The sequence below is a fragment of the Rhinatrema bivittatum genome, chromosome 1, assembly GCF_901001135.1.
Source record: "Rhinatrema bivittatum chromosome 1, aRhiBiv1.1, whole genome shotgun sequence".
Classification (NCBI taxonomy): Eukaryota; Metazoa; Chordata; class Amphibia; order Gymnophiona; family Rhinatrematidae; genus Rhinatrema; species Rhinatrema bivittatum.
This window is the reverse complement of record NC_042615.1, coordinates 111057498-111070438: the sequence shown is the minus strand read 5'-3', so window position 1 is coordinate 111070438 and position 12941 is coordinate 111057498. Positions and strand designations below refer to the sequence as shown.

General features: G+C 39.3%; 1 protein-coding gene across 4 annotated transcripts in view; it reads right to left on the bottom strand.

Annotated features, from left to right (window-relative positions):
- The window catches only part of TENM3 (teneurin transmembrane protein 3), a 1731308-nt gene that overhangs the window by 144852 nt on the left and 1573515 nt on the right, over window positions 1-12941 (bottom strand). For all 4 annotated transcript variants that reach the window (XM_029581140.1, XM_029581227.1, XM_029581302.1 and 1 more), the window contains 2 exons: window positions 10410-10529; window positions 9116-9377 (listed from right to left, as the gene is read on the bottom strand). In XM_029581140.1, coding sequence (XP_029437000.1) covers window positions 9116-9377; window positions 10410-10529 — 382 coding nt within the window. The remainder of the gene's footprint in view (window positions 1-9115; window positions 9378-10409; window positions 10530-12941) is intronic.

The window sequence follows — 12941 nt, the reverse complement described above, 5'->3', positions numbered from 1 at the left end:
AACGTATATGTCCCTATTCATTGTATTCATGGGGTCACGAAACGTATGGCGAACCCCCATGAATACAACGTATCTAACGAATAACCCCCCACCCCTCCTGACCCCCCAAGACTTACCAAAAGTCCCTGGTGGTCCAACGGGGGTCCTGGTGCGATCGGACCCCCCGCTGGGCCACCAGGGACTTTTGGCAAGTCTGGCGCCGGCCGTCCATTGCTCCTACCATGTGACAGGGGCCGACCAATGGCACCGGTAGCCCCTGTGACATAGTGAAGACAAAGACTATTGGTGCCATTTTGAATACTGGCAGCAGACAGCCTGAGTGCAGGAGATCACAGCAGGACCCCCGCTGGACCACCAGGGACTTTTGGTAAGTCTTGGGGGGGTCAGGAGGGTGGGGGTTGTAGTTAATTAAATTTAAAGGGTTGGGATGGGTTTTTTTTTTTTGGGAAACAAATGCATACATAACTAATGAACGGATCGGGGTCCCCTGAGAAAGGATGCCACGGATTTGGCTCCCCACGAATACCGAATGGGACAAATCTGTCCCTGCTGCACATCCCTACCATTCACTCCCTGAATGTGGCAAGCACCTATGATAGGCTTGGCAGCATGAGACATTTGATGGCCAGAAGAAACCTATTTTTGGAAAGGGACTGTGTTTAAACCTTGCTCCTTTGGGGAAGGTCACCCTTCCTGACCAGACACAGAGGACAGGGGCTAAAATTCAGTGAGCCTATTCACCCCTTGAATGTAGTATGCATCTTTGACAGCAGAGCACAAGGCATGAAAGGTTTTTTGGTTAAGGAAGGAGTTCTCTTTTGTTGTGAGGAAGTTTTTAAACCACCTCTTCTCATTGGGAGCCAGGCTGGAATAGCAGGTTCCTTATCATAAATACTTTTCAATATGAGGAGTCACCATTTATCACAACTAAAGGACACAAGTAAGATCTGGAGATCCCTATTTGCATCATCACCTATGTTGGACCAGATGCAGGGCTAGGGGTTCAGGATTGAGCTGGAGACTCAGGTAAGATTGTTTTCTGTGGTAGAAAGGGAACTTTTTTTTTTTTTATAATTTTTTATTTATTGCAAATGTTCATTTGTACAATCAAGCATATTCCTTGATAACCAGAAATTATCAATGAGCAGTGGAAGAAATTACAACAATATATAATTTTACATCCAGGATATTAATCTATACTGTCTTTGAAACCACAGTCCTCAAATAAAGGTATCCAAGTCACTTGATGGCACTTTTAAGGTAAAAAACCAAACAAAACAAAACCTTATAAGTAAACATTAGCGTACAGGTATTGTATTGTTATTTAGAGAACAACACAACTTTATTGAGGTGATACAGCTCTTTATTACTTCTTCAATAACAAAAGAAGCTCTATCAGAGATAAACTTAGTAAGTTGTGATGGATCATAGAAAATATACTTAACATCACGATGGTTTATATAACATTTGCAAGGAAATTTTAACATAAACATAGCTCCCATGTGTAACAATTTGGGTTCCATGATCAGGAATTGCTTCCTTCTTTTTTGGGTTTCTTTAGTTACATCTGGAAATATTTGCACTCTCATCTTCAAAAATAGCTCTTATGATTTCTAAAATACATTTTCATAACCCAGTCTCTATCAGACTCTAATAAGAAAGATATAACTAGAGTTGCGGTTTGAGCTTCTGTGGTATCAGATGATTAAAGAATTTCAGAAATATTTAGTGGAGATAATACTTGGAGATCTTGTCCCTCAACAGATTTTGTTTTCATCAATGGTATATAATAAATCTTTGATTATGGTGGAAGAGTTTGTTCAGTGAACTTTAACACCTCTAATGCATATCTGTTCCACATGTCTCTTGCGGAAACCAATGATATTTTAGGAAAATTTATCAATCTGAGGTTTTTCCCTCTAATAAGATTCTCAAGATTCTCAATTTTTCTATTAAGAAATTGATTCTCTTTAATCAAGACTTGGTGTTGTTCGTTTAAATGTCCAATATCTTGACTAACAGCACCCAAAACTCATTCTTTTTTTATATTTTCCTCCTGTAGGTTTCTTAATTGAATTTACCATCAGCCATTTTCTTAACCATAGGTTTTAACTGTAAGGCAATGTTCTCGTTCAAAATAACTAAAGTCTCCCAAATTGTTTCTAATGAGAAAACTTGTAGTCTTACCACTGGGATGTTTTTTTGTTTCAAATTTAAATGACTCCAGACTATCAATACTTTGTTCCTCCAGTGACTGTAGCATTTCTCCCGCTGCATTCCGTCCACAGACGCCGACAACTTCAGCCTCCACCACAGCTTCTATCACTGTTCCCCTTCCGGCCCTTCCCAGGCCACTGACCTCATCAGTATACGCCTGAAGAGACTCCTGATCAGATGTTCTCTTTCCTGCGGGGTTCTCTGGGGGTTTTCTCTCTACCGGTGATAAAGATGTCATCGAGTCAAGGAGAAGGTCTGTTGTTTCAGTGCCTTCCCGATCCTTCTCCAGTGACTGCTCAACCCGCAACTCTAGTTATATCTTTCTTACTAGAGTCTGATAGAGACTGGGTTATGAAAATGTATTTTAGAAATCATAAAGAGCTATTTTTGAAGATGAGAGTGCAAATATTTCCAGATGTAACTAAAGAAAAAATCCCACGCACCACATGGGCATCCATTGGAGTCACCAGGGGGGCCTCTACAGCTTGCCTCTCTCCCTGGCCCATATCTTATGACCTGAATGTGGCATAATCACAGAAACAAACAGGTAAACTTCTCAAGAGGAAATCTGAGACACTCAGCATGGTGTTGCTAATCCGCCATCAGAAAGGGAACTTTAATAGGAATCTCGGTAGGCCGCTGGAAGAGCTTTTGTGCACATTTTGATCACCATGGGAAGCTCTGCTCAGATTGCTGAAGTAAACGATACCTACCCAGAGGGAACACCCACGTCTGAACAAAATTCTTCTGCAATTTCATATTTATGAATAAAATGGACTTTAATTTTGACTTTTATCAAATCAGTAAAATTATGAACTAATACCAAGTGCCTTGTCCTGCCTAATTTGTCCTAGTATCTCCCTTCAGGAGATGCTGTAGTTATCAACACACACAGGGATTTATACACCATTGTCTGGACTACCAATGAAAATTTCCCCCCATGAAGCCCAGCATCCTGTCTCTGACAGTGGCCAATTTAGGTCAACAAAAACCTGGAAGATCCCATATAAAGTAGATCTAATTCCCTTTACTTACTCCCAGGGATAGCAATGGTTTTCTTTAGTTTACCTGGATAAGAATGTATTATGGACTTTTCCTCCAGGAACTTGTTCAAATCTCTTTAAAATCCTGCTAAGCTAGTCAGCTTTATCACATTCTCTGGCAAAAGATTCCATAGTTTGATCATGCTCTAGGTGAAAAAGTGCTTTCCACTATTTGTATTGAATCTGCTGGTTGCTAGTTTCATGGAGAGTCCCCTTGTTTTAGTATTAATTGAAAAGATAAATAATTGTCATTTACTCATTCCACTCCATTCATGATTTTATAAACTTCTACTATATCCCCTCTCATCTGTTTTTTCAAGCTGAAGAGCCCTAACCTGCATAGCCTCTCATCATAGGAGAGATATTCCATCCCCTTTATCATTTTTGTCACCCTCCTCTGCACCTTTTTGTAGTTCTGCTGTGTCTTTTTTGAGATGGGGTGACCAGAACTGCACACAATACTTAAAAGTGTGGTTGCACCATGGATTGATACAGAAGCAATATATTTTCCATTTTATTCTTCAATTTTTTTTAGATCATTCCTAACAAACTATTTACTTTTATGATTGCTGCTGCACACAGAGCTAAGGATTTTAACTTATCATCCACAAGGACTCCAAGGACCTTTTCCTAGATAGTGACTCCCATTGAAACCAGCATTTTGTGCCCATAGTTAGAATTATTTTCCCTATGTGCATCATTTTGCACTCTTCCACATTAAATTTCAACTCCCACTCAGTTGCCCAGTCTCCTAGTCTCACAATATTCTTCTGCAGTTCCTCACAATCAACTGCTGTTTTAACATTTGAATAATTTTGTGTCAACTGCAAATTTGTTTATCTAAGAACATAAAATTACACAATACTGAATGTTATCTTCTGGAGGAATACTATCTGTTTCATATATAAATAAGAGATTAGGCTGCTGATAAAACTAATCGCTACAGAATTTGTTATAGTGGTTTTACTGGTTTTCTCTCATTTATTGCTTCTTGTGTTCATTGTCTCACTGTTCCTTATGAGATGCTATGCCTGAAATCCCAACACATTAACCTTTCTCTGACCTACATCCCTCCCAGGCTCCTTGCCAAAAACATACTCCCCATGTGTGAGGCAATCCTGAATCCGTCTACAACCATGATCCTAGGTGACTTCAACTTCCACCCGCCAGCCTTACACACTTCATCCTCATACCAACATTTTGTTCGATACCCTTCTCTCTTGCAACTGGAAGCAAATCATCTCATTCCCCACTCACAAAAAAGGCAATTGCCTGGTCCAAGGGTTTTCATGTAAAAGATCTGAACACAACCATAACTGAAATTCCTTGGAGTGACCACTTCCTTATCAACTATGCTGTTAAACCCAAATCCTGTGAACAAATCTCCCATAGAAACAGTACCACATCCATGATATGAGGCTATATTGACCTTGAGTCTCTTGCATCCAACCTCATTTTGATTCTAGATAATAACTCATATAACTCGCCTGAAGAACTCTTGGAATACTGAACTCCTCCCTTACATCAACCCTCGACAAACTAGCCCCTCTGAAACCATTCTTAACAAAAAGAACAAAATCTGCACAATGATATAATACCATGCTCCAATCCCTAAAGGGAGAGCTGAGGAGACATGAGAGAAAATGGAGGAAAGACTCTTTCCACATGAATAAAACTAGATATAATGATAAACTAGCATCTTATCAATAGGCCATAAACTCTGCAAAAAAATATTGTATCTACATCCTCACAAAACAACCCCAGAGAACTATATACCTCTGTAAAGAATATAATTAACTCCAGTTCAAACACCTATTCTCTTCCTTCCCCCGCCCCCAACCATCCCTGGAATGAACATGCCCCCCTCGGAGGATGCGACTTAATCTTCATCTCCTTCTTCTACCACTTTCCGCAATCAAACTTCAACCCCTTCGCAAATGATCCTGCTCCCTTGATGCATGTGTTCTCCTTCCCCTTTATCCTAATATATTTGCATTGTCCTCTTCCCTCCTTTCATCTGTGTATGCTTTACATTGTACTCCACTCTGAACGTAGGAAGGGCGGGAAATAAATCTGTTTTAAATAAAGAAAGAAAGAAAGAAGAGAATTAAGCCAGGACAGAATCCTGAAATCCAAATCAGGATAGGAGTGACAAGGAGTAAGTGGTGACAAAAGCAGGTGATAGGTCAAGTAAGATAAGGACTGAGTAAAGGCCTTTGGTTTTAGCCATAAACAGGTCATTGGAGACTATAGCAAGGACTGTTTCTGCGGAAAGTAGAGGGCAAAAACCAGATGAGTGGATCAAGAATGGCTTGAGATGAAAGAAAGTCAAGACAGCAGTGGTGAATAACACATTAAAATAGTCTGAAAGTGAAAGGGAGGAGGGAGATGGGATGATAGTTGGTAATGCAGAGTACAGTAAGGATTTTTTTGAGAAGTATTGTGATTACAGTCTTAGAAGGCAGCAGGAAAAGTAGCAGTGGAAAGTAGATTGAGGATGTGACAGATGGAAGGGATGTCTGCTGTGCAGATACAGCTGAGAAACTGGGTGGGAATGGGGTAAGAGGAACAAGTAGTGAGTTAGTAGAAGGAGATAAGATAGGCAGTTTTCTTCATTGTGACTTCAGAAGAGGAGGAGAGAATGGTGGAAGCCAGAGAAAAGAAGTGGGGGAGAGAGGTAGAGGTGATCTGGTTGAGAATTCAAGAGTAATTTTGTGAAGATTGTCATGGAAGTAGTCAAGCATAGTCTGGGCAGAGAGTGGAGGTAGGAGGGAGGCAAAGGAAGTTTGAGTAAGGAATTGAATTTGGCAAAGAGATGGTGAGGGTTAGATGCAAGAGAATTTGTCAGATGGACTTAGTGGTCTTGATTGGCATGTGAAATGACAGATTTGAAGGAAGTCATCATGAATTTGAAATCTATGAAGTCTTTATGGGTATGGGATTTTAGCCAGAGACATTCTGCAGAGCGGGCATAGGAATATAGGAAGTGAATTCTAGAGGTAAACCAATGCTGGGATTTGGTGCACCAGTAGGACTGGTAAAGGGAAGGGCAAGTGTGTCTAAAGAAGAGGAAAGTATAGTGTTGCAAGAAAAAATGCTTCACTAACTGACTCAACAGTTTGGAGATTCTTGGAGGTGTTAGTGGTAACTAGACAAGGTTTTGGGGGAGGATGGTTTAGTGTGAAAGTTATCTGATGATGATCTGAAAGAAGAAGAATTGAGGGGGAGAAGCTTGCGACAGCATTTGGAGGAAAGGACTAGGTCAAGGCAGTGGTCGATTGTGAGTAGGAGCAGTAGAGCAGAGCTGGAGATCAAAGAAGATATTAAAGAAAGGCGTTTTGAGGCATAAGTGTCAGAGGGGTCATCAGTATGGAAATTAAAGTCACCAAGAATAAGAGAAGGGGAAGATAGGTCAAGGAAGAAGGAAAGGAGGAATCAAAGTTTGTGGAAAAAAAAGGGGGATTTATCAAGAGGTCAATAAGTAACAACTACCTGGAGAGATAACAGGGTGAATAAGCAGATGGAGTGAGCCTCATAGATGATAAAGAGTGGAATTCAGCTGGAAGAAGAGGTTGAAACCTACAGAGGGAAAGCAGTAATCCAACACCAACCATTAGAGAGAGTAGCAACTGAAGCAGAGTCCTCGGGGGAAAGCCTGATCTCAGTCAAGGCAAGGAAATGAAGAGCATGAGAGATAGAGGTCATGAATATAGACAAGCTTCTTGTAAACAGAGTGGGCATTCCACAGGCAGCACAATAGGGGAGGGAGGGAGAAGGCGAATAGACATAAGACTGGAGGGGTAACAGTTTGATAAAGTTGCATTGGAGGGCCAGGATTGGGATATTCCCAGCTGAAAGTAGGAGGAGGACCACCAGGAGAATATGTAGAAGAGAAGTGGAGGTGTGATGACAGCGACAAGGATGAGATGCTGTCTGAGAGAATTGAGATGCTTAGACGAGAGGAAAAATCTTTGAAGTTCAAGAGCAGTAGAGAGTGCAGATGACAGAATGACAGGTGATATAAAGAATATAGGGAATGGGGAAGGTGGGCTTGGTGTAAGTGGTTTGCAACAGGGAATAAGACTGGGAAAGATAAATAAATGAATAGAAAGAGAAAATGTAATGGAGCCATAGAAAATAAAGAGGGACCTGCAACTTCCCCAGAACCTGGGCAGCTGCTTAAGAATGGCGGGGTGGAGGGATAGCTCAGACCTAAGGTGGGCTGTGGTAATTTCCGGAGTCCACCAGTAAGGCAGGTGAGAGAAATAAACAGATGAGCTGCTACCCTTCCACCCCCCCCCCCCCACACACACACTACAGTACCTGGCCACCTGGTTGAGAAGCATGGGGTGGGAGCAGCTCAGGTCTGAAGTAGATTGCAGTGATTTCTGAGGTCAATCAGCAAGGCAGCTGGGAAAAGTATGCAGATAAGCTGCAATCTCCACTACCTTTAAAACTTGAAGTTACTACTACTGCACTATTAAACGAATGCAGTATCCACATAAGAAACCAGATTCTTTTCTGTGAAACTTAGTCTAGTCAAGAGACACAGACAAAAAAAATAAGAGACTTCATAAAACTGAGTCATTAAAGAAAACATGTTTAAAACTTAATATCGCCATGATATTAAGTCGGAGGGTGTACAGAAAAGCAGTTTCCTGGTGCCCAGAGAAATTAACGCCTACCTTTGGGTAGGCGCTAATTTCTGAAAGTAAAATGTGCGGCTTGGCTGCACATTTTGCTTTCTGAATCACGCGGGAATACCTAATAGGGCCATCAACATGCATTTGCATGTTGCGGGCGCTATTAGGTTCGGGGGGGGGGGGGGGGGGGTTAGACGTGCGTTTTCGATATGCGATTACCTCTTATTGAATAAGGGGTAAAGCTAGCGCATCGAAAACATGCGTCCAATCGTGGATTAACAGTGCGCTCCAGCGGAGCGCACTGTACTGTATCGGCCTGTAAGCCAGATAAACTTATCTGGCTAATTTTACTTGGATATTCAGTGCTGCAGCTATGTCACTAAACATACCATGTTATGCCAAAGTTAGCTGAATAAGCTTATCTGGCTAACTTTTCGACTGCTCTCCAGCAGTCCCGGAGTTATCAATCTATGATAGCTGGATAAGACTGACAATCAGCCATTATCCAGCTAATTTAGCCAGATATCAACTCTGTTTAGGATGCACCAACCTGCCCCAGATTAAAAGTTAGCCAGATAAATAAATCTAGGGCAGTCAGATCAGTAGGATTTTATTTCTCACAGTTTGCCTGGCTAAATCCAAGACTTAGCCGAATAAACTGCTTTCAGTATAGACTTCAGTAAGGAAAATTATGAGATGAAATGAAGCAAAGAAATTTTCCTTTCACCAGAGGATGGCCAAAGAGCTGAACATTTCAGACAGAAGACTACTGGTGCAGTCATGCTGAAGAAAAAGTCCTCATTGGCCAGCTCATTGCAAAGACAAAGGAAAACAAGAACTTTTAAAAGTGTAGAACACAGTACATGAAAAGTAAAGTTTTGTTTTTGTAAGCATCATATTTGCATAAGGTATACAAATATAACAAGTAAGTAACAAGTAAATATATTAATCTGGATTCACTCAACATTTACCTCTGCTGAAAAAAATATACCAAGAGCCTTATTCAGAAAACACTTTTCTCCATTCTGTGGTTATGGAAAAAATTTTTCACTGAATAAGGCCCTAAGACATAGAAGCTGATGCCTCTATTTTGTTTAGCACAATTTCGTGTGCATATGAAAAACAAATGCAGTCTGTATTCTCTTTCTGATATCAATCTAAATAAAGAAAGCATACGTTTATTTCTAGATAAAAAATCTGTTAGTATATTACCTGGGTCTCAGGGATAATGGGGCTGTCTTCAGGAGAAGATCTAAAGAAAGTAGACAGAAGTGACGATACAATGATAGGATTTGGTCTCACAAACCCACTTAGATCACAACTAGGAATGTCATTCTCTTCTTTCTTCATCACTAATGTATCCATAACATAAAAGACATTCCATGGAATCCAGACAGTGTGATATTGTGTGAGAAATGGTGCCCGCTCAAACAACAGAGTTAGAGATGCACCACCATTTGACATCAAGTCGAACCTAAGGAAATACAATTCATTAGTTGCTATGCCCCCGAAAGGCATCCTACTATTATCAGCTGTATATTCTCTTACTTTCCTTCTTTTTGGGAATAATGCTTATATACCCACATTTATAAAATACCAGCTATGCTGAGACAACGGTATATAAATAACAATAAACCTAAAACCTTAAACCTTATATAAATCAAATTAGTATTTAAATATGAACTATGGTAAGCAGTAATAATCTCTAATACTCTTTATTAGCATGATAAAATAATTATGTTCTACAAAGTTTTCACAAAAAGTATACAGTTTACATTATGAATATATAGGGCCCAATATTTAAAGATATCTGATTATCTAAATTACCTGGTTGTAAATTATCCAGATAATGTAGAATGGTTATTCAGCTGCTTGGCTATGCTGATGAATATAACTGGATAAGTTCTAGTTATCTGGATAAGTTACATCAAGATAACTTTAATCCTGCTATTGAGCAGGTTTAACTTATTCGGTTAATAAGGTTGAATATGGCTGAATATATGCACTTATCTGTTTAAGATAACTGGATAAGTAGCGCCACCCCAATCTGTCCATTCCCCGCTCATTGACTATCCAGTTATCTCCTTAGCCAGATAAGTAGATATCCTGTTAAGTGGCAGCTGTTGAACTTAGACAGAAATATTCAGTGGCCATCACTTAGCCGGAAAAATCCTTCTTATCTGGCTAAGTAGCATTTCAGTACTGGCCTCATAGTATATTATTTTTTGGCCCATGATTTTCCTCCTCCTCCTTCTGACCTTCTAGCTCAAATAGAACTGTCCTCTATGGGACTATGGTGCCATTAGTCTTCATTTACAATTATCCAATGCTTTTCCCAGATTTCTAACATTCCTCATCGCCCTCCCCCACTCATCTCAATCTAGCTCAGACATAGTGAAAGTTGTTGAGCATCTTAGCTTTGGCCACTAGGTGTCACCAATGAACCCGTCTCTTGAGCCGAACTTCTCAATATCTTAATACTATAAGCGCTTTGTTGCAAACTTACATTCCATCCTGCCGTGTGATTGTATAACCATACTCTGGATAATGTAAAAATGACACATTAACACCAATGAGTGGAGTTCCATCAGCAGTTAGTACTTGGCCTCTAATAACAGATGCTAAACTGAAAAGGACAGAGGAGGAAAGAGAAATTAAATTAGAATAAGTATTTGCTTTCTCTCATGGCCAACAAGGTCATGATTTATGGAGAATTCAATAATAAAAATATATAATCTATTGATATTTACAGAACTGGCTCAGAAACACTCCCCAAGTTGCTGCCCCCTTTTAAATTAGTATTATTTACATTCTCTAAGTGCCTGCAGATTTTTCCTACATTTTAATTTGCTCCAACATTTGCTTTGGAGCCTTATCAAGTCTAATAATTTAGTAAAGAAATCTTGGAAATTACAAACTCATTGCTCTTTCTTTCTATACATTAAATATTTGGCACTTGCATAACAAAGAGTATACGTCCCAATTAATTTTGAGAAAATCTGTAGATCTGTAGGGACCAGGAAGTGAAAGATTTAAATGGGCAATGAGGCACATTTGTGCAGCAACTTTTAATCAACTGCTGTGCCTAACTGCATTAATGTTGTTAAATTACTGCATACCCAGGAGTTCTAGTGTAAATCATCTTCCTTTGCTCAGCGAGACACAAAGTACCTTCTTACAGCTGCTGGTTTATTTTGAAGTCATTACTGCTTCGTAAAGCACCAGTCAAAGAGCTTATGCAATCACACCACCATGCAGTTAGCAGATCCCTAGCATTAATTCATGATTTATATTATTTATTGAGCTGAGCTTTGAAAGCGCATCTCTGTACTTCCTTTTGATGTTTGGATACAAATTACTTTCTCTGATACAGTTCTGATCATGTTCATTTGAATCAGCTAGCTAACTGAACAACAGCCACTGTGTCAGAAACCAGATTACTGTTCATATCAACAGTTACATGTCCTATTCTGGAGGCTGCATCTGTAAAACAGAACAGAATAGAGAACTAAATTCTGACTATGAAAATTGTGCACAGTCTGCAACATAAATCGTATGAAGTAAGGACTTAAGAACCTAATCATTTATATGCTGGAGGAAAGAACAGAGAGAATGTTGAAAGAGACATTTAAGTACCTCAAAGGTATAAGTTAACACAAGATACAAGTGTTGGAAAAGCAGTTCTAGAAGAAGGGGGTCATGATATGAGGATGGAAAGGATAGACCAAGGCATCACACAAGGAAGGATTCTGCACAGAATCTAATGGAGGGAGTGGAACATAAATGATTTCCAAATTTAAGGAAACATGGGACGAGCACAAAAGATTCCTAATAGTGAGGAAATGAGGCTAAAGAGTTTACGTAGTCTCTGTGATACTGTAGTTAGCATGGAAAACAGGCAGACTAGATGAACTTTACTGCTTATTTGCTATTCTCATCTGTTTCTATGTCCTGAGCCAATGGTGAAGAATGAAAACACAAGAGCAACTTGGTGACTAATTGATTTTAGCAACAGAACTTTAAAAAAAATAAAACATTTCAATTGCCCACTGAATCTCATCTTTGGCTGGCACAAACATTCATTTCTTTAATAAAAGATAACAGATTGCTGTGTACGACCACGGAAACTTAGCTTGGCAATGTGCATGTCAAATCACAAATCACTTCTGGTTTACTTTTATGATACCTCTGTAGGTGAACCTTGAGAGTGGAAAATTATAGAATATATATGAATTGGATCTCACTCCTTTGGACAGTACTAGCACATTTATAACTGCTAAATTGCATTAACCTGCATCAATTAGTACATGACGACCATCATATTCTGGCACTTGGAATGCCTAATAACTTATTATGTTTATATCACATCATCACATTATTTTTTATTGGTAGATCCATGTCAGGAACTGCAGTGCATAAATACTTATCCAGTTCTGTACAACACCCCAATGCAGAATATACAGTTCAAAATACTGCAGCATCAGGTTTTCAAAAGAATATCAGCATGATTTAGCACAAGAAACTCAAGGGAAAAATTGGATTGTGGGAATCCCTGATGAATTAAATAATAAGCACAAGATAGGTGCTTTCAATTTATAAATGTTGTTTTAATTGCAACTAACATTTTTTTGAAAATTAAGTAACAAATATCGCAAACAACTGACAGACATTTCATGACCAATGATTATAATTTTGTAGGCACAAAGGAAAGGGCTAAAGACATAATACGTTGTTATACAGTCCACATGCCAGCATATGATGGATGTAATGTGTTGTTACTTTTATAATAGACATGGTTTGATCAAGACATGTAAGTCTTCTGCAATTTAACTTCACCATTCAGTTCTGGAAAACACTTTCAGGGTAATATTCAGTAAGCCAGAGAGTGGACATGTTATCCAGCTAAAATCCCAGATATTCAACGGGACAAAGGTCCCACTGAATATACTTGCCTACAGTTATCCAGCTACATGTAGCAGGATAACTAAAAAAAACATAACTGGCTATGTTTGAATATCACCGGTTAAGTTTTTAAGTT